At 44.0% G+C, this 21,527-nt stretch overlaps 1 protein-coding gene across 3 annotated transcripts; it reads left to right on the plus strand.

The window, feature by feature from the left end:
- Positions 1-20,092, plus strand: LOC124001731 (LON peptidase N-terminal domain and RING finger protein 1-like). 3 transcript variants are annotated; one of them, XM_046308750.1, is made up of 11 exons: positions 1-779; positions 5,708-5,823; positions 8,961-9,083; positions 10,648-10,863; positions 11,151-11,379; positions 11,965-12,182; positions 12,405-12,526; positions 12,874-13,032; positions 16,389-16,551; positions 17,035-17,187; positions 19,494-20,092. In XM_046308750.1, the coding sequence occupies exons 1-11, from the start codon at positions 137-139 to the stop codon at positions 19,650-19,652; spliced, it is 2,301 nt and encodes a 766-aa protein (XP_046164706.1). In that variant the 5' UTR covers positions 1-136; the 3' UTR covers positions 19,653-20,092. The 3 variants fall into 3 exon arrangements, with proteins under 3 accessions (XP_046164706.1, XP_046164707.1, XP_046164708.1); XM_046308751.1 differs by having other exon boundaries at positions 11,154-11,379; XM_046308752.1 differs by lacking the exon at positions 12,874-13,032.
- Positions 20,093-21,527: the final 1,435 nt, after the last annotated feature.

Here is a 21,527-nt window from a genome sequence, read left to right on the forward strand (position 1 = left end):
TTTTTACGTAACAAACGGGTGTAGTAGACCTGTATGTTGCCAAGTCTCTACTGGCACATAAGCTAGACACGTTGTAGGTTATAGCAATGGCTAAACACATTTTAAAAATATATTTATAATAACCGGAACACATTGTATGCCGATCATCTATCCTACAATGTCGGTCCAACACCCCGAAGGAGAGGACGCTGTCGAAGAAAAAAAAATATTCTTCATTGAGCCAGAATACGACTGGGACGAGGAGCAGGACAATGTCGACAACCACATACTTATTTTACAAAAAGCCGATGCACTGGCATCAGAAAACCGTCTCAAAGAAGCCATCTATGTTTACTCGATGGCCTTGAGAGATGGTTCTGTAGGGCCGGAGCAGATGAGCACTTTAGTGGATTGTATTCTGCGCAACTTTAAGAGAAAGCTGGAAATTGATGAGGCGCCTTCGGAACGAACGCCACATATTATTGATAACGCCGGGGAGGAGGACGTTTTTGACTGCCCGAAATGTCATAGATTTCTAGGCGAGCCCGTGACTATCGGCTGTGGACATTCGTACTGTAAAAGATGTTTACAACACCAGCTACTCTCCAAATGCAAGCTGTGTAGCGAGGTAGGAGGCAGGCCGACGGAGCTTAAAACGAATGTGATTCTATTCGGACTGTTGGAAAAGTGGTTTCCCGAGGAGCTGAAAAGGTCTCGAGCTATTAGTGAAATTGAAGACCTGTCTAGAAGGAAACATTTCGAGGAGGCGGTATCACTAGCAACAGATGTGATTGAATCTGGTGAGTGGGGGGAGGAAAGGCTTGTGGAGACCACCAATCACGTCGCATCCTTGTTTTATATGCTATGATGAGACGTTTAGGATACCTGTTAAAGCATGAAAACAAAGTGTTATTTTAGTCATTCCCTATTACTATTTGTGGTCTTTATTATCGAAGAGTAGGGAAGGGGAGTTCCACTGACCAATATTAAGGGTACCCGCTTGTCATGTGTTTGACTGTAGGTCCTTTGGCTACGTTTACAGGCAGCCCAATTCTCATCCCTTTTTTTCCACTAATTGATCTCTTGACCAATCAAATCAGAAAAATATCTGATGTGGTCTAATGACCAATTAGTGAAAAAAACCGTCAGAATTGGGTAACTGATGTTACCCTTGTGCCACCCTGTTACGAAATGTCGTAAGTTGGGCATGCGCACAAGCAGCGAGTTTCATAAGGCAGGTTGTGAGATCGTGCTGGGTTTGCCAAACAATCATTTTATAACGTTTGGTCCCCTCTCAAATATTTCCCTAAGTCCGAAAAATATACAAAAAAAGGCTAAATGTGCTGCCCAATCAAGGCATGGCGATGCAGTACACGTGATTGCATTTCCACGTAACAAACGTGTTTATACCTGTATGTTGCCAAGTCTCTACTGGTACATAAGACACTGAAAAGTAAAAGTGCAGAGTGTGTCAATGCAATACAAAGTGACAGCACGGAAGTCTATAGTCATTGCTGTAGGCTATGTCTAGATTCCTTCAATTAATAGATTACTTGAGGTTTTAATGACACCAGACATACAATTAGTAATACTTAAAACATAAATACCTAGGAGTTTCCTGAAAGTTGTCATTCAGTCTCCTAAATATTTTATTAAAGTAATGTGAATAATTTATGGTTAATATGTAATGGGCAGTCACTAACATCTTGGGACTTGATATTAATTGTTTTATAATGTGTTGTTACAGCATTCAACCCACAGTGCATTTAATGTTAACAATGATAGTTAAAAAAAAAAAAAACGTGATTATTTTGTAACAATTTTGTAACAATCGAATTGAAACCGAACCTGCCTCAAAATCTCCTTGACAGCCATAGGCCTTGTTTGATGGTTCAGCTTCTCGGAAAGTAATTTATTATTGGAAAATAATTCTAAAATCGATCAGATCAACAGTTACAGATACTAACCAAGGCAATGCTCTCCATAATGTGAAGGCCTTCTCCGGAATTCGAATGGCACCTATACGAGCAGTATGCTTTGCACAATAACATGCTACATGGTGAAAAGTGAAAAAAATTGGCAAACAATCTCTTGTAATGTTGACCTCACAATTAGACCAAAGTATGCAGAGGTTGTTTCTTTAAAAGATGTTTTTATATATATATATATACAGTGGGGCAAAAAAAGTATTTAGTCAGCCACCAATTGTGCAAGTTCTCCCACTTAAAAAGATGAGGCCTGTAATTTTCATCATAGGTACACTACTACTATGACAGACAAAATGAGAAAAAAAATCCAGAAAATCACTGTAGGATTTTTTATGAATTTATTTGCAAATTTTGGTGGAAAATAAGTATTTGGTAACCTACAAACAAGCAAGATTTCTGGCTCTCACAGACCTGTAACTTCTTCTTTTAAGAGGCTCCTCTGTCCTCCACTTGTTACCTGTATTAATGGCACATGTTTGTGTGTGTATATATATATACACACTATTGTAATATACACGGTATGCTATTGTAAACATAAGGGCAACAGAAGCTATAGCCTGCACAGCATATCAAACAAGCAAGACACAGAGGCAATCATTGCAAACATTTGCTAAACAGGAAACAGACTGCTGGCTATTCGTATTCGTAGCCTCAGCCATGTTATGTCACCTCCAAGACCCTTGTCCCTCTGTCACTGAAGATAACTCATCAAGCTGCACAGGCTCCCCTCTCTTGACATTAAACCCATCTCACTTGTTAATAAAGGATTTACAAATTATACATTGGCCAATGACAAATATATGAGCACTTATAAGTGTAGCCTAAAGCTGCTTTCTTTGATTTGCGTCTAATTGAGCGCAAAGAACATGGTTAGGTCTGGAGGTGGAATGTTATGCCATTATCTTTCAACATTGTTTAAGGCGGAAATGTTGGCAACTGTGGGACACTGTAGCAAGTGTAAGAGCCCGTAGCCAGTGTGGCACTTTGGGTCAGCTAAGGACTTTGCCTAGGTGACTTTGGTTTTGGGGCCCACACGCTTGTGGCACAGTCAGTCACTGCCGCAGAGCGCCAAGAACCAGACTAGAGGTGCCACCGCTATGACATCACTGTCTCTGTCTGAGGCTTGCTGAGCTAGCCAAGCCTGAAGCACATAAGCTAATATGGAGTAATCCCGCTTGTCGTGAAGTGAATCACACAGTCATTATTGAAATCTTGTCTTTTCCCCCACACAACAGAAAACACACCGGGGTGCATGTAAATAGTCTAAAGGGGCTTAGTTTTCTAGACCTTGTCCTTCCTCTGTACTGGTCAAAAAAGACATGATGGGTTAAATAAAAGCAGACAGCGTCTCCTGTCCAGGGGTCATGCTGGCCAGGAGACGGTGTGGGTGAAGGAGACTGGGAGAGGAACTATGGAGATGCAACCCTAGTGTGTTTTGGAGACATGTCACCTCTAGCCGCAGGCTCAGAATCACAGAGGCCCGTCTTGCACCAAAAGACCGCAAACAAGATGCCATAGTGTCTCCTGTCTTGCCAGCAACGCACATGATTTTGAACATTTATCATAGAAGACCAGATAGGCCTAGTATATGACCTCCGCTGAAAGCTGGGCAGCTTAACCTGGTCTACAGTGAATTCCCTGTGTTCATTTAGCTGCCAGTATTTTTGGTATTTCTATTTGATTTAACTAGACAAGACAGTGAAGAACAAATTCTTATTTTCAATGATGGCCTTGGAACAGTGGGTTAACTGCCTTGTTCAGGGGAAGAACGACAGATTTGTACCTTGTCAGCTCGGGGATTCAATCTTGCAATCTTTCGGTTACTAGTCCAACACTCGAACCACTAGGCTACGCTGCTGCCCCAATGGCTGGATTACTGACATGCTACGCAGGGTATATGCCCAGGGTTCCCGATTGGGGTCCTTGTTGATTTTGTTACAGTGTTTGAGCATAAGAACACAGAAATAGCCATTGCAAAATGCATAGAATCGCAGGAAATTAGCTTCACACTGCAAAAGTTTTTTTTTCAGCTTCATGGTAACATTTATAGAATGCAGGATGCATTTTTTTGTCTCTAAAATGTGTTTTATTATGATCAAGTTCGATCCCCGTGGTAAATTCTTTAAAAGTTTGCTACCAATCAAGATATTTCATTCAATAGTGTTCCATCCTGACACCTACATTTGTCACGTGCTGACACAGACCAATCAAGGGCTGGCAGGCTACGAGGTGGCTCGCACCCTCATGCACGCTCATTGCACGTGGTCGTCACGTGGTAGCCGGTGTGGACGCCGACGTCATCTGGCAGCGTTGGGTTGACTCTCTCAGGCAGGATGAAAACGACTACTTCGACCATCATCCTTTGCTAGTTATGGCCACTTTGACCAGGATCCTTAGACATTTTTTGGTGTCATTCAGCCCCATTCAGCACGCTTCAAATTCAAATATGTCCGGCTTCTTACGCCATCAGAAGTTTTCCGTACGAATATGTGAATGAGGTACAGTTCATTCAGAAAGTTTTCAGACCCTTTCACTTTTTCTTGGTCGGGGAGGTGACCAAGAACCCGATGGTCACCCTGACAGAGCTCCAGAGTTCCTCTGTGGAGATGGGAGAACCTTTCAGAAGGACAACCATCTCTGCAGCACTCCACCAATCAGGCCTTTATGGTTGAGTGGCCAGACGGAAGCCACTCCCCAGAAAAAGGCACATGATAGTCCGCCTGGAATTTGCCAAAATGCACCTGAAGGACTCCCAGACCTTCCTGGTCTGATGAAACCAAGATGGAAGTCTTTGACCTGAATGCCAATAGTCACTTCTGGAGGAAACCAGGGACGGGCACTGTATACCTGGCCAATACCATCCCTTACGGTGAAGCATGGTGGTGGCAGCATCATGCTGTGGGAATGTTTTTCAGCGGCAGGGACTGGGAGACTAGTCAGGATCGAGGGAAAGATGAACAGAGCATGTTACAGATAGATTATTGATGCTCCAGAGTGCTCAGGACCTCAGAATGGGGTAAAGGTTCACCTTCCAACAGGATAACGACCCTAAGCACACAGCCAAGACAACGAGTGGCTACGGGATGAGTCTCAATGTCCTTGGAGTGGCTCAACCAGAGCCCGGATTTCAACCCGATCAAACATCTCTGGAGAGACCTGAAAATAGCTGTGCAGCGACGCACTGCATCTTAACCTGACAGAGCCTGAGAGGATCTGCAGAAAATAATGGTTTCAAGGCTGTAATCACTGCCAAAGGTGCTTCAACAAAGTACTGTGTAAAGGGTCTGAATACTTGTGTACATTTGCAAAAATGTCTAAACCTGATTTTGTTTTGTCATTATGGGTGTGTAGATTGATGAGGGAGGGGGGGGGTTATTTAATACATTTTAGAATAAGGCTGTAACTTAATAAAATGTGGAAAAAGTGAAGGGGTCTGAATACTTTTCGAATGCATTGTAAGGGCCTTCACTATCTCCTGGTTTTAATGTATATAGGTCTTCATGTCATGTGTTTGACATGAACCGTTTTCTGGATGTAGCCTAAGCTTTCATTCCGTCATAATTTGCTATTATGTTGAATGTATGCAATTCTCATTACACTGATATTTCGCCCTGGAGTTATGGTCATCTTCGGTGACAGATCAAAATATATTTGTAAAATGGTCTTTGTCTGAAATGGTCTGTTTTTTGTAAATCAAATAATCGGTCTCTCCTCCTTTATTCTTCCATCCTTTATTCCAGATCCTGGGGATGAGGTGGTGCGGTGGTCACGGGTCAAGGCCTACACCGGGCTCCTGCAGTACCGATTGGCCCTGGAGGACGCTGAACTCTGTCTTAGCTCCACCCACTCTGCAGAGGTACTAATGCGGGGAAACTGTGTGTTGAGTTCAGTAGGACACAAGTGGGGGAAAAAAAAGAAAAAAAAACATTTAGTAAATTAAAACAAATGTTATTGGAAATTAAGTTTGCTGAGGCCTACTTCATTCACTTGTCAGCTCCCCCAGCGCTATAATTATCCTTAGTCCTTACCAGGCACCCTGGGGCACTTTGAAACAGTTCAAGTCTACAGCTCCGGTTATATCCGCCACGCTTTACTACACCGTGTGAGGCGTCATGGAGGGAAAGTGGCGGCTGATTAGAGGCTCAGCCAGGTGTTAGTACGTCTAAATGGGTTAACAGGCCATCTTGAATATGAACCGGTAGGATATATTCCAGGATGTCTTAGCGCTATAAACAGCATTGTTCACCATGTCCTCTAATTCTATTTTTCAGTCTTGATCAATTCTAATAGAATATTACTGTATAACCTTCTATACCTTTAGACATTTTGTCTGGATCAAAGGTTGATTTGGTTTTTTCCCCTTTTACATAACCTTTTTTGATTGAGCGTTCAGAGCCTCTCATTTGGGAGATGTGCATTTGTTTGTTACACATTTGGTCACACTTCATGTTTACTGTACCTTGAGCTGTTTTAAATGGTCCTATGCCAGATGTTTTTATCTTCATATCAAATCATTTCTGGGTAACAATTAAGAACGTTACTGTGATCGTTTTCAATTTAAAATGGTCCGAAATCATTTTTTTTTTTAATTCTGGGAGTGGTTTGAGTGGGGAGGCGAAAAACTAGCTGTTATTGGTAGAGAGGTTTGAAACTTGCTTTGTTATTGGTCTATTAACCCATTTACCGCCTAGTGATGTCACCAGGCAGGCCAAAACTCCATCTCACCAAGGCTGAAATTTCAGGCGGTCTTTTCAAACATCTCTTATTGCCCTTTTAGTGTATCACAATTTTCATAATTTCACAGTATTATTCCAAACTCAGTGTGGAAATATACAGTGGGGTCTGAAATGATTGATACCCTTGATAAAGATGAGCAATAATGACTGTCTAAAATAATGAATATACTTAGCTATATTGTATGTGCCAAAAAATTGGGAAATTATAATATTTTATACTAATTGTCACGTTGTTTAAATGATTGGAGACAGGCGCAGGAGTGCGTAAAAGTGGGTTTTAATACTCCACCCAAAAACACAACATGCCATGAAAAGGGACGAAGCCCAAAACAAACGTGTACAAAAACACAGGGATGTATACAAAAGAGCCAGGTTAAATCTCTAATAAATACACGGGACGAGACCCGTAATAACAGCACACGGGACGAGACCCGTAATAACAACACACGGGACCTGTAATAACAACACACGGGACCTGTAATAACAACACACGGGACCTGTAATAACAACACACGGGACCCGTAATAACAACACACGGGACCCGTAATAACAACACACGGGACCCGGGACCCGTAATAACAACACACGGGACCCGTAATAACCGTACCCGTATAACAACCCGTACACGGGACCCGTAATAACAACACACGGGACCCGTAATAACAACACACGGGACCCGTAATAACAACACACGGGACCCGTAATAACAACACACGGGACCCGTAATAACAACACACGGGACCCGTAATAACAACACACGGGACCCGTAATAACAACACACGGGACCTGTAATAACAACACACGGGACCTGTAATAACAACACACGGGACCTGTAATAACAATATATGCCATTTAGCAGACGGGACTTACAGTCAATAATTCAACACCCACTACCCTGGCGACCTGCTCTACCAACTGAACAAGAAGGACCACACAGCACACGGGACCTGGAATAACAACACACGGGACCCGTAATAACAACACACTGGACCCGTAATAACAACACACGGGACCCGTAATAACAACACACGGGACCCGTAATAACAACACACGGGACCCGTAATAACAACACACGGGACCCGTAATAACAACACACGGGACCCGTAATAACAATACAATAATAACGAGTACACAATACACAAAGTACGAAAGCCGAAACCACAAAGCACAGGTACTCACAAGACCAACGGACATGGGGGAAAAAAATAACCGACAAGACAACGGTGAACAGAGGGGACATGTATACAATTGCCAGTCTGGGGAAATGGGAGCCAGGTGTGCGTAATGAAACAACAGTTCGGTGACGCCTAGAAGGCCGGTGACGTAGACCTCCCGAGCTGGTGCACGGAATGAGCATATTTCTCAAAAATGTAACGGTCACAATTATTGAGACCCCGAAATAACCTTATAAATAAAGTAGTCAAAGTTGAGTATTTGGTCCCATATTTCTCGCGCGCAAAGATTACGCCAAGCTTGTGACTCGACGAACTTGTTGGATGCATTTGCAGTTAGTTTTGGTTGTTTTTGAGATGATTTTGTACCCAGTAGAAACGAATGGTAAATAGTGTATTGTGTCACTTTGACATTAACGTGGATGCTGCCATGATTACAGATAACCCTGAATGAATTGTGAATAATGACGAGTGTGAAAGTTACAGAGGGTCAAAGATCACACCCGCAAGGCATGCTCAACCTCCCCTGTTATTCTTAATGGTGAGAGGTTAGTTGAAGAGGTGGAAATATATAGTTGGGGATAAACATAAAGGCTCAAGCTAGTAGCCACACAGGGTACACCTTTTATTTCAATTTGTATTTCCCATAACTGCTGATTTTGTTGGTAATGTGTAATTTAGCAAACTAGGCTAGAGGAAGAGTCATGCCTCTCCTAGAGAGAAGACAAACAGGTTCAGGACCAAAAGGGGTTAGGAATTTTTGCAATGTGTGTTAATCCTATCCAGTGAAACCTGAAAGAAACTGAATTGATGTTGAGTGATTCAGGTCAATGTTGACTCATGTTGTCAGGCTACCTGCATTGTGTTCTAACTAGGGTCCCTTCTCTCTCTCTCTCTCTCTCTCGTCACTCTCTCTCTCATCTCTCTACCATTCTCTCTAGCGGTTCACCCTCTGGCTGTCGCTCAAGTACAGTATTGTCCAGTTGAAATGCAGCGATGTAACCTATCTCTCCCTCTCTCCACTGGAAGTCTTGTGCTCTTTATAACCTCCTCGTCTCCCCTGTCACACTCTCTCTCTCCCCCAGGGTTTCTACTGGAAGGCCAAGGTGCTCCAGGACATGGGCCAGGTTGACGACTCGTTGCAGGTTTTCCTCCACTGTCTGGCCCTGGACGAGGACTTCACCCTGGCCAAACGAGAGGTGGAAAATGTGAGAGGAGTTGGAGGGAGAGTGGTGGTGGTGTTGTTGAAGTAATTTTCTTTGTTCTTCCTGGACACTTTGGGACTTGACTTGAGTGCAAGAAAGCAAGGAGGAATTGCATCTTCTCAATGCCTTTCCTTGAGCCAAACCTCCTCTGTGTGTATCAGTGATAGACATTGTTGTTGTTTCACTCTGTAAGAGGAACTTTGATTGGTTTGAGTATCGTTGAATGCAAATGGCTTCTGTTTCTGCTCAAGAAGGGTGTTGTCTGAAACCTGCTCTCGAGGTTTGATGGGAAAGAGCTATATGGGATTTGTCTGTGTGTGATGTTTGTGTCTGGCTGCCTCAGAAAAAGTATGTTTCTGTTTTATTTAACTCGAATAATACAGTGAGTAGCCTACATCACAAGGTCCTAAAAAATGTTTGGGGCTTAAAACATCTCCCTTTTAAATGCTGATGTAAACATAAATTCTCCGTCTTGTGATCCTGGATGGGCACCAGGTTAGCAGATACAAAGGTGGACATGTTGTGTGTCTGGGAGTACAGCGGAATGGATGTGGATTAGATAGATTTATATGGATTGGAGCGGGGCCCGGGTTGTTCGCCAGCGTCTAATAACACCCGGAGGGCCCGGGTTGTTCGTCAGCGTGTAATAACACCCGGGGGGCCCGGGTTGTTCGTCAGCGTGTAATAACACCCGGGGGGCCCGGGTTGTTCGTCAGCGTGTAATAACACCCGGGGGGCCCGGGTTGTTCGCCAGCGTGTAATAACACCCGGGGGGCCCGGGTTGTTCGTCAGCGTGTAATAACACCCGGAGGGCCCGGGTTGTTCGCCAGCGTCTAATAACACCCGGAGGGCCCGGGTTGTTCGTCAGCGTGTAATAACACCCGGGGGGCCCGGGTTGTTCGTCAGCGTGTAATAACACCCGGGGGGCCCGGGTTGTTCGTCAGCGTGTAATAACACCCGGGGGGCCCGGGTTGTTCGTCAGCGTCTAATAACACCCGGGGGGCCCGGGTTGTTCGTCAGCGTGTAATAACACCCGGGGGGCCCGGGTTGTTCGTCAGCTGTCTAATAACACCCGGGGGGCCCGGGTTGTTCGTCAGCGTCTAATAACACGTAAATGGACTCTGAGAGAGCGAAAGAAGGTGAAAACACAGAAGATAAAAGGGAGAAGGAGAAGATACAGGGCCGAGAGCAGGAAATGAAACGTTGATATATATAGGAGGAGAGGGATTGGGTGGAAGGAGAGTGACCGAGCTGGTGCAACAACAAACACGTGTTTCATTCCGACAAGTGAACTTTACTGCAGATTTAACGTCAATCATGTTATTGTGAAGCCAAAGGTATATTTCCACAAGTACATTTTTCTAGACAAGTACATTTTTCTAGATCTAAATCCACATTGTTGCCAGGAAGGCAGACTTGGCCAGTGGTCACTCCCAGTCTTGGCCAGCCACTTTTCTGCATTTAAGTGAACTTTGCTCCTGTTCTGCCATTTTTGTCTGATTTTAAATTTTAAAATAAAAAAATATCCAGTTGACTGCTCTTATGGCTAACGCAATGTGTACCACAGATACTGTGCGACCTGCTGTCTCCGGCCGGCGAGAACGTGAAGGTGGGTCTGAGGGAGACGGCGCAGAGCACATTGCCTCGCCTGCGTAGTAAGATTTCGGTAGCGGATGCCGAGGCCAGAGCCCAACAGCATCAGGCCGAAGCCAAACACTCTGCCCTGCACCAAGTCCAGGCTCGCACCTCCTCGGCACACCCTAGCAACGACTCACAGCACGAGGTACGCTAACTGGACAGTGTGCTTGATACAGCCCTGTAGGCAGTAGTTGTAAATAAGAATTTGTTCTTAACTGACTTGCCTAGTTAAATAAAGGGGGAAATTTTAAAATAAATAAGTAAAAAGTCCTGAACCACTAGGGTGCCTTCAAAGTTTCCAAAGTCAATATGTTTTGATATTTTTTTAGGTGTTTGTTCAGTTAAAATGCATCAATAATGTCTAACACTCCTTTTAACGTTCTAATTCTCTCTCTCGCTCCTCCTCCCCCTCCTCCTCTCTTTCCGTACCAGAAGCCGGGTCGCTCAGGGAGCCTGGAGCGTTCGGGCCTCGGCCGCGCTCACTCGATGCGAGCCCACGGGCCGGGGCCGGGCAGCGTGGATGAGGGTCTTAAACGCGTCTGCTCCGCACCCCAGCTGGGGGACCAGGAGAAAGGCGTGCTGCTGAAGCGGAAGCTGACGTTCTCCGAGGGTGGACCCCACGTCGTCTACAGCCACGGGAGCAAGCACAAGAAACAAGGAGGTAGGAATCAAGACTGCTGCTAGAATGTCGTAATTAGAAAGGGAGTAGTTTAGCTCAGGGATCGTCAACTGGATTCAGCCGTGGAACGTTTTCTTTTCTTGAGCGGATGGTCGGGGGGGGGGCCCATATTGTAGACGGCAAATTGACCGCAAGGAGCCCAAATGGATATAGTGTGACTAAAGCTGACTATTTCAAACCTTGCTTATATATGTATATGATCATGTTTTTCTTGTTGTTTTTTGTTGGGGGGTGGGGGGTCTCAGAAAACTTTGAGGACCATATACACCCACCCGCAGGCCAATTAAAACCACCCGCGGGCCAAATTCAGCCGCCAGTTGTGGAACCCCTGGTTTAGCTGGAGTGCTGGCTCTTTATATTGTTTTAAATGGGATTATTCCTGGGTGAAAGCAGCTAAAATATGCATTCCCTCTATATCACAACCGCCACAGTACCAATTAGCAACGGTCCCATTAGCCATTGCCAGGTACCTTTGCTGTGTCTGTGTTTGTATGCGTCTGTCTGCGTATGTGTGTTTGTGTGTGTGCATGTGAAGTGCTTGACATTCTCCTGTCGCTTCCTCTGTAGTGGCCTGTGGTGCGTCGAGCCAGGGAGCCTCAGCCCGAGCTCACAGAGTCGTACCCAGAGACCTACTGGACCCCAACGACCTGGAGTGTTCCCTCTGCTTTAGATTGTTCTACGAGCCAGTGACCGCGCCGTGCGGTCACACCTTCTGTAAAAACTGTCTGGAGCGCTGTCTGGACCACACTCCCCAGTGTCCTCTCTGCAAGGAGAGTCTCAAAGTGGTAAGAGGACACTACCACCAACCACCACCAACTCAAATGGCATCCTATTCCCTATATAGTACACTATTTTTGACCAGGGCCAATAGGGCTCTGGTCAAAAGCAGTGCGCTAAATAGGGAATATGGTGCTATTTGGGACAAGGCCTAAGACAATTAACTTGGGGAAGACCTCTTCTTAAATGACATGTCCTCAAAAAGAAAACCTTAATCCCCCCCCCCCCAGTATCTGGCAGCCAGGAAGTACACAGTCACCAGTGTGCTGGACCGAGTGATAAAGCAGTACCTGTCTAAGGAGCAGTCGGAACGGCAGAAGACTCACCTGGAGGAGACCCAAGAGCTCGCAGAGTGAGTTGTCCTCCCGACATATCATTCTGTCATAAAATGAACCTAGAATGTCCATTCTGGTAGTTGTACTGCTATGGCTTCTGCCTTCTCTCTGAACCCTTGTCTTTCTTTCTCCCTGGTTGTCCTACTTTTTTTTCCTTTTTTTTTAAACATGAAAACGGAAAACATGCGAAACACACACAGCAGACAGGTTCACCTAATGTTAAGCACTGACTGTTCGAATGAATTCTGTTGATCTATTTCTACATCCATCTTTGGAATGCATATGTCACATTTGAATCACTTCACTTGTGAGAGACGCTCGAGTGTCTTAGCATCATTCCATCACTCGCTCTCTTTCTCCGCAGCCTGATGAAGAAGGTGCCCATCTTTGTGTGCACCATGGCCTACCCGACCGTGCCGTGTCCCCTGCACGTATTCGAACCGCGCTACCGTCTCATGATCCGCCGCTGCATGGAGGCCGGCACGCGCCAGTTTGGGATGTGCATCAACGACGCTCAGAAAGGGTAGGCACAGTGGTAGGCACAGTGGTAGGCACAGTGGTAGGCACAGTGGTAGGCACAGTGGTAGGCACAGTGGTAGGCACAGTGGTAGGCACAGTGGTAGGCACAGTGGTAGGCACAGTGGTAGGCACAGTGGCACCCGATACAAGCACCTAGGCCAGCACGCACACATTTGCACATAAAACACTCACTCAAATGCACAGGCACCATTCTGCTGTGCACTAATGCGTCACCTTCTGTCACCTCACCCGAGAGAGACAGACAGAGGAATTATGAAAATACTATCTCATAGGATTTTGACTGAATATCAAATCCAACTTTGAAGCATCCTCCTGATGGGGAAATAAAATGATTTAAGCATATATATATGCTAATATTTACATTTTTCAAGATGCCTTAGGCTACTATACCTTCTCACAAATGAGTTGGATGCTGACGTTTGACTTGACTATGCAATGGCCCTGTGAAAGTTCACTTTTTCCCCCCGCCTAAAATGGCATACCCAAATCTAACTGCCTGTAGCTCAGGACCTAAAGCAAGGATATGCATATTCTTGATACCGTTTGAAAGGAAACACTTTGTTGAAATGTGAAATTAATGTAGGGGAATATAACACATTAGATCTGGTAAATGATAATACAAAGAAAAAAAACATGCTTTCCCCCCCCCAAAAAAAGTTGTTCCATCATCTTTGAAATGCAAGAGAAAGTTAATTATATGATTTAGGATTCTAGGCGCAATTTAGATTTTGGCCACTAGACGGCAGTAGTGTATGTGCAAAGTTTTAGACTGATCTAATGATCCATTGCATTACTGTTCAAAATGTTGTATCAAGTCTGCCCAAATATGCCTAATTGGTTTATTGATACATTTCCAAGTACATAACTGTGCACTCTTTAGCTCAAAGAATAGCATGGTATTATTTCACTGTAATAGCTCATGTAAATTGGACAGTGGACAGATTAACATGTATTTAAACTTTCTGCCTGTATCAGATTTGTCTATTTCCTGGGAAATGTTCTTGTTACTTACAACATCATGCTAATCACATTAGCACACATTAGCTCAACGTTACCCAGAGGGGGGGGGGGGGCACTGATCCTGTAGAGGTTAAACAAAATAGGCCATTGACCAATCACTGTAATTGACTGCTCACAATGAGCCGGTAACTTTTCACAATGCTTTGAATGGCTGTCTGATTTGACTCTGCAACGACCATATGCAATATATTTGTGGTGTTCTTTAGCTCAGTTGGTAGAGCATGGGGCTTGCAACGCCAGGATATTTGGTTTGATTCCTGGGACCACTCATACGTAAAATGTATGCAGGCATGATTAAGTCGCTTTTCATGAAAGCGCCTGCTAAATGTATATATGCAACTTTAATAATAATAATAATTAAAGCGCTGCTCTGCCTTAACAACACTATCAAATAGGCAGGTCCTACAGGCCCTGGTTTTGTCGCACCTGAACTACAAAGAGGGACTTGGAAAAAAATTGCAGTTGGCTCAGAACAGGGCAACACGGGCCGGTCCTTAAAAGTACACGGAGAGCTAACGTTAATGACATGCATGTCAATCTCTCCTGGCTCAAAGTGAAAGAGAGATTTACTTCCTCATTACTTGTTTTTGTAAGAGGTGTTGACAAGCTGAAGCTACCGAGCTGTCTGTTTTTAAAATACGAGCACACAGCTCAGACACCCATGCATACCCCACAAGACAAGCCACCAGAGGTCTCTTCACAATCCCCAAGTCCCAGAACAGACTATGGGAGGCGCACAGTACTACATAGAGCCATGTCTACATGGAACTTTAATCCACATCAGGTAACTGATGCAAGCAGTAGAATCAGATTTAAAAAGCAGGTAAAAATACACCTTATGGAACATCAGGGACTGTGAAGAGACACAAACATAAGGCACACACACATGATAACATACACACTATACACACACATGATAACATACGCACTATACACACACATGATAACATACGCACTATACACACACATGATAACATACGCACTATACACACACATGATAACATACGCACTATACACACACATGATAACATACGCACTATACACACACATGATAACATACGCACTATACACACACATGATAACATACGCACTATACACACACATGATAACATACGCACTATACACACACATGATAACATACGCACTATACACACACATGATAACATACGCACTATACACACACATGATAACATACGCACTATACACACACATGATAACATACACACTATACACACACATGATAACATACACACTATACACACACATGATAACATACACACTATACACACACATGATAACATACGCACTATACACACATGATAACATACGCACTATACACACACATGATAACATACGCACTATACACACACATGATAACATACACACTATACACACACATGATAACATAGACACTATACACACACATGATAACATAGACACTATACACACACATGATAACATACGCACTATACACACACATGATAACATACGCACTATACACACACATGATAACATACGCACTATACACACACATGATAACATACGCACTATACACACACATGATAACATACGTACTATACACACACATGATAACATACACACTATACACACATATGATAACATACACACTATACACACACATGATAACATACGCACTATACACACACATGATAACATACGCACTATACACACACATGATAACATACGCACTATACACACACATGATAACATACGCACTATACACACACATGATAACATACGCACTATACACACACATGATAACATACGCACTATACACACACATGATAACATACGCACTATACACACACATGATAACATACGCACTATACACACACATGATAACATACGCACTATACACACACATGATAACATACGCACTATACACACACATGATAACATACGCACTATACACACACATGATAACATACGCACTATACACACACATGATAACATACGCACTATACACACACATGATAACATACGCACTATACACACACATGATAACATACGCACTATACACACACATGGATTTTGCTTGTAGATATGTGGTAGTGGAGTATGGGCCTGAAGGCACGCACTTAGTGTGTTGTGAATTCAGTAATGAATGTATTGTAATCTTTAAAAAATTGTAGAACTTCCTTAATTTTGCCAGACCCCAGGAAGGGTAGCCGCTGCCTTGGCAGCAGTTAATGTGGATCCATAATAAATACACATTTAGAAATAAAGACCATTTGCAAAATCACCTTCAAATGGCTATATGATTACAACAAACAAAGATTCAGAATGTTCCCGTTTCAGTTTTGTGGACTACGGCTGTATGCTGATCATCCGGAGTGTCCACTTCCTCCCAGACGGGCGTTCCGTGGTGGACACCGTCGGAGGGAAGAGGTTCCGGGTGCTGACCCGCGGGATGATGGACGGGTACTGCATCGCCGACATCAAGTACCTGGAGGATACCAGGGTAAGAACCCATGTTCTCTGACCCCAAAATACTGTTTGGGGTGTTTTTATTTCATGGAGAGTTTCTGTTCTTTGTATTTTTTGGATATATATATATATATATATATTTGGTTAGATTTTTATTTGTAAAGAAAGGATGACAAAATAATACTCAATTATACAATAAAAAACACAAAAGCATAGAGAAAATTACCTCTAATAACTCCCACTCACAACTTTAGCACAGCTTGAATTAGCCTAATATTTTAATTTGAATAATCTACTTTTTAGTCCATTGTTCACCCTTTGATTTAAAAGGTCTCATGTAAAAACAAACTTGTATTTTAGTTTATCAGAGGCCATCTGTTAATGGGTTAAGGTAGTGTGGTGTTCTGGCGAATGCTACACTGTGATCTATATCGTTTTCATTTTCACGTGACAACCCTGCTTTCAAACCTAATGTCCCTCGTGTATGGTTAAGATAAATTGATTGATTGATTGACAGGTGAGCGACAGCGAGGAGTTGACACAGCTGCAGCAGCTGCACGACGCCGTTTACGAACAAGCGCACACCTGGTTCCAGAACCTCAACAACCGCTTCAGCCACCAGATCCTTCAGCACTTCGGCGCCATGCCCGAGAGAGAGCCCGACATCCAGGTGAACTAAGACACAAATCTCTTCCCCCGGCATATAGTGTTCCCCCTCCCCTTCTCCAGGGTCGTTCATTAGGATATACTGGAGCAAAACAATTTGCAGCAGAGTATTAATATGATTGTTTCTTACGGGATAAGTTCAGTTAGTCCCTTGCTGTTTCAGGCTTTCCTCCAGTGTCACTCCTTTGGCAACATAATCTATTTATATGGTTGCTCCACTGCTCTAGACGAGATCATTGTGGGTAATTCTTAACTCATCCTCTGGAGGAAGGTGTTATGTCACTATCCTCCAGAGTGTCCTTACAACATTCCCTCACCCTCTATACCACACACACACGCACACACACACACACACACACACACACACACACACACACACACACACACACACACACACACACACACACACACACACACACACACACACACACACACACACACACACACACACACACACACACACACACACACACACACACACTGGATGCGCAATATCCAATGGAGACATAGCATTTTTCATGGAAAATTTGGAATGTTCCAGTGGCTGGCGAAAGTATTCACCCCCCTTGGCATTTGTCCTATTTTGTTGCCTTACCAACCTGGAATTAAAATATTTTTTTGGGGGGTTGTATGATTTGGTTTACACAACATGCCTACCACCTTGAAGTTGCCTGTTCTTCAAGGCAAAACCGCTCCAGCTCCTTCAAGTTGGATGAGTTCCGCTGACGTACAACAATCTTTAAGTCATACCACAGATTCTCAATTGGATTGAGGTCTGGGCTTTGACTAGGCCATTCAAAGACATTTTAATGTTTCCCCTTAAACCACTCGAGTGTTGCTTTAGCAGTATGCTTAGGGCCATTGTAATTTTGTTCTTTAAGCAATGGCTTTTTTTCTGGCCACTCTTCCGTAAAGCCCAGCTCTGTGGAGTGTACGGTTTAGTAGTCCTATGGACAAATACTCAAATCTCCGCTGTGGAGCTTTGCAGCTCCTTCAGGGTTATCCTTGGTCTCTTTGTTGCCTCTCTGATTAATGCCCTCCTTGCCTGGTCTGTGAGTTCTGGTGGGCGGCCCTCTCTTAGCAGGTTTGTTGTGGTGCCATATTCTTTCCATTTTTTAATAATAGATTTAATTGTGCTCCGTGGGATGTTCAAAGTTTCAGATATTTTTTATAACCGAACCCTGACCTGTACTTCTCCACAACTTTGTCCCTGACCTGTTTGGAGAGCTCCTTGGTCTTCGTGGTGCTTAGTGGTGCTGTAGACTCTGGGGCTTTTCAGAACAGGTGTATATATACTGAGAGCATGTGACAGATCATGTGACACTTAGATTGCACACAGGTGGACTTTATTTAACTAATTATGTGACTTCTGAAGGTAATTGGTTGCAGAGGATATTTTTTAGCGGCTTCATAGCAAAGGGGGTGAATATATATGCACGCACCACTTTTCATTTTTGTAAAAAAAAAAAATTAAACAAGTAATTTTTTTTCACTTAAATTACAGGTTGTAATGCAACAAAATAGGAAAAATGCCAAGGGGGATGAATACTTTTGCATGGAGATACTAGGATTAATGATGAGTGTCCGGGGATGAACCATAGTCAAGATTAGATGACATTTCCGCTGCTTGTGTTTGTGTGTGTGTGCGTGTGTGTTCCTAAAAATACATGTTTGTGTGTGTGTGCGTGTGTGTTCCTAAAAATACATGTTTTGTCATACCCGTGGTACAGCTTTCAGACAATCAGCTTCAATCAGCTTTCAGACAATCAGCATTAAGGGCTCGAACCACATGTAACTCTGACACAGCAACATCCAATAAGTGGCAGATTAGGTTGAGGCTGCTTTGGATGCAAGCCAATTCACCACGTCAGTCATTTATCTGAGATACTTGGCTCAATTATAGAACAACTCATTTAAGATGCCGACTCTCTGAATGAGTTACGACTATCTTGTAGATCCGAAGCGTCTTCATCATACCTGTCTGACGCGAGGCATGTACTGAACTCTGGCTGACTCGCTAGCCTCTACTCTCAAGTTCCTTTACAGATCTGAAATGACTGAATAGGTGTATCCAATATGGCAATTATTCCACCTAGTCTTTCAAATGGCAAGGTGAAGTCATGATGATACTGTTTAATCCTATCCAATCACTGTGCCTTTCTTTTTGCACTGTGACCCCTTAAAGCCTTTTTGAATTCTTCTGTGGCCCGGCAAAAAACAAAACAATAGCCAACAAGCCATTTTCTGTCCATTGTCAACCCATTGTTTCTGGTCAGTGATATCCTTTCTTCCTCTCCTCCTCTCCTCCAGGCGACTCCCAACGGTCCGGCTTGCTGCTGGTGGCTGCTGGCCGTGCTGCCCATCGACCCTCGCTACCAGCTGTCGGTGCTTTCCATGACCACGCTGCGCGAACGCCTGGTCAAGATCCAGCACATCCTCTCCTACCTGCAGAGCATCCCCAACGAGTAGAAGCTCCAGCCGACCACAACTACTTTGGACATCCTGGTTCCGACACCATGTACCTCCATATCAGATCAAACAACCGAATCCTAGGTCTCCATGCATCGGAATTCGCTCTTCAGTACTGCTGAGGCGGCGTCTGCCACAAGGCATCCATGAGACATCTCCCTGAGAAGGCAGAATCGCACAGCACTTCTGAGACACCAGCAAGATCCCAGTCACATAAGCAGCTAGCTTTAGCAGCATTACAACTACCACACACCAGCTAGCTACATCGACGAGAAGCCACAGACTTCTGATGTGATCGGCCGAATTCTAAGAACTGGTCCTCCTCTCTCTCGCAGTCTCTGTCTGTCTGTCTGTCTGTCTCTGTCTGTCTGTCTGTCTGTCTGTCTGTCTGTCTGTCTGTCTGTCTGTCTGTCTGTCTGTCTGTCTGTCTGTCTGTCTGTCTGTCTGTCTGTCTGTCTGTCTGTCTGTCTGTCTGTCTGTCTGTCTGTCTGTCTGTCTGTCTGTCTGTCTGTCTGTCTGTCTGTCTGTCTGTCTGTCTGTCTGTCTGTCTGTCTGTCTGTCTGTCTGTCTGTCTGTCTGTCTGTCTGTCTGTCTGTCTGTCTGTCTGTCTGTCTGTCTGTCTGTCTGTCTGTCTGTCTGTCTGTCTGTCTGTCTGTCTGTCTGTCTGTCTGTCTGTCTGTCTGTCTGTCTGTCTGTCTGTCTGTCTGTCTCTATCTGTCTCTCTGTCTGTGTGATGTTGGTGAAAACAAAAAAAAGTCCTTTCTGTCTATACTCAACAGTGGCACCAGCCACCCTCAACACCTGCTACTGTCAGCTTGGTTACCAGAGAGAGAAAGAAAGGGAGAGAGAGATTGGTGAAGAGATGTCTCCATTGTCTTGTCTGCTCAAGACTACCCATGCAGCTTCGCTGTCTCGATTCGGCCACTGTTGATGGTAGACGGGAGTGTGTATGTGTGTGTGTTTGTTTCTATGGGTGGGCCGGTGCTTCTATGCAAATCCCAAATGCTGAAATTGAGTCAGACAGAGAGAGGGGGTTGGGTGGATGAATTGTAGAAGGTTGGTGGTAACAAATGGAGGGAGGGGGTTACTAGAATTGCTTGTGTACTACAAAGCCCAACCAGTGGGATGGTGCAGCCTTCCAACAACAAAAACAAAAAAGTGTGAATTTTACTCTTCTGAGCAGTAAGGCCCTCTGTCACTTCACTGTCTACTAAATGCACATCTTCCTTCACCGCTGCCACCGAGCAGCAGTGGACCCTGGTGAAAAAGAGAGCTTCCACCTTTTTTTATTATTAATGTCTCCAAGTTTGTACTTTTTCATCCATGTTTTGTTTTCTTCCAAGACTTCAGAATGAAAACCCTTTTGGCAGCCATTTTGTCCGGTCTGTAGTATAGCTACAGATGTGGGACTGTGGTCTCGCAACGCTCCCAACCTCTGTTCTCTTAACTGTTTTTTTTTTTCTTCGCTGAAAACGAGGCATAACTCCCAAAAAATCAAGACTTCCAATAATACGTTACTCCGTGGTTTTGTTGTCGTTTCTCAGTGGATAACGGAACCTCTTGAATCCCGACAGCTTAGTCTTTGATTTTGGGTTAGGGATGTTTCCCATTCCGAGTTATCGATTCTTGAGAAACCTCAAAGTCATCCATGTGACTCGAGTGTTGTATTTCCTGTCTCTCTCAAAAGTTCCAACTTCCTGTTGAAATTCAATGTAAACTGAAGTCATTTTTAAGGACAGATATTTAAATATATATTTTGACAGTATGTTTGTATGTACAAAATCACAAAAGGGGAACTTGCAATATTTTGACGCAGTAAAAAGGAGAAAGAAACAACACTATACAATTTTCTGTGTTCCGCACTGCAAGGGTTAA

Source organism: Oncorhynchus gorbuscha, linkage group LG17 (assembly GCF_021184085.1).
Source record: "Oncorhynchus gorbuscha isolate QuinsamMale2020 ecotype Even-year linkage group LG17, OgorEven_v1.0, whole genome shotgun sequence".
NCBI lineage: Eukaryota > Metazoa > Chordata > Actinopteri > Salmoniformes > Salmonidae > Oncorhynchus > Oncorhynchus gorbuscha.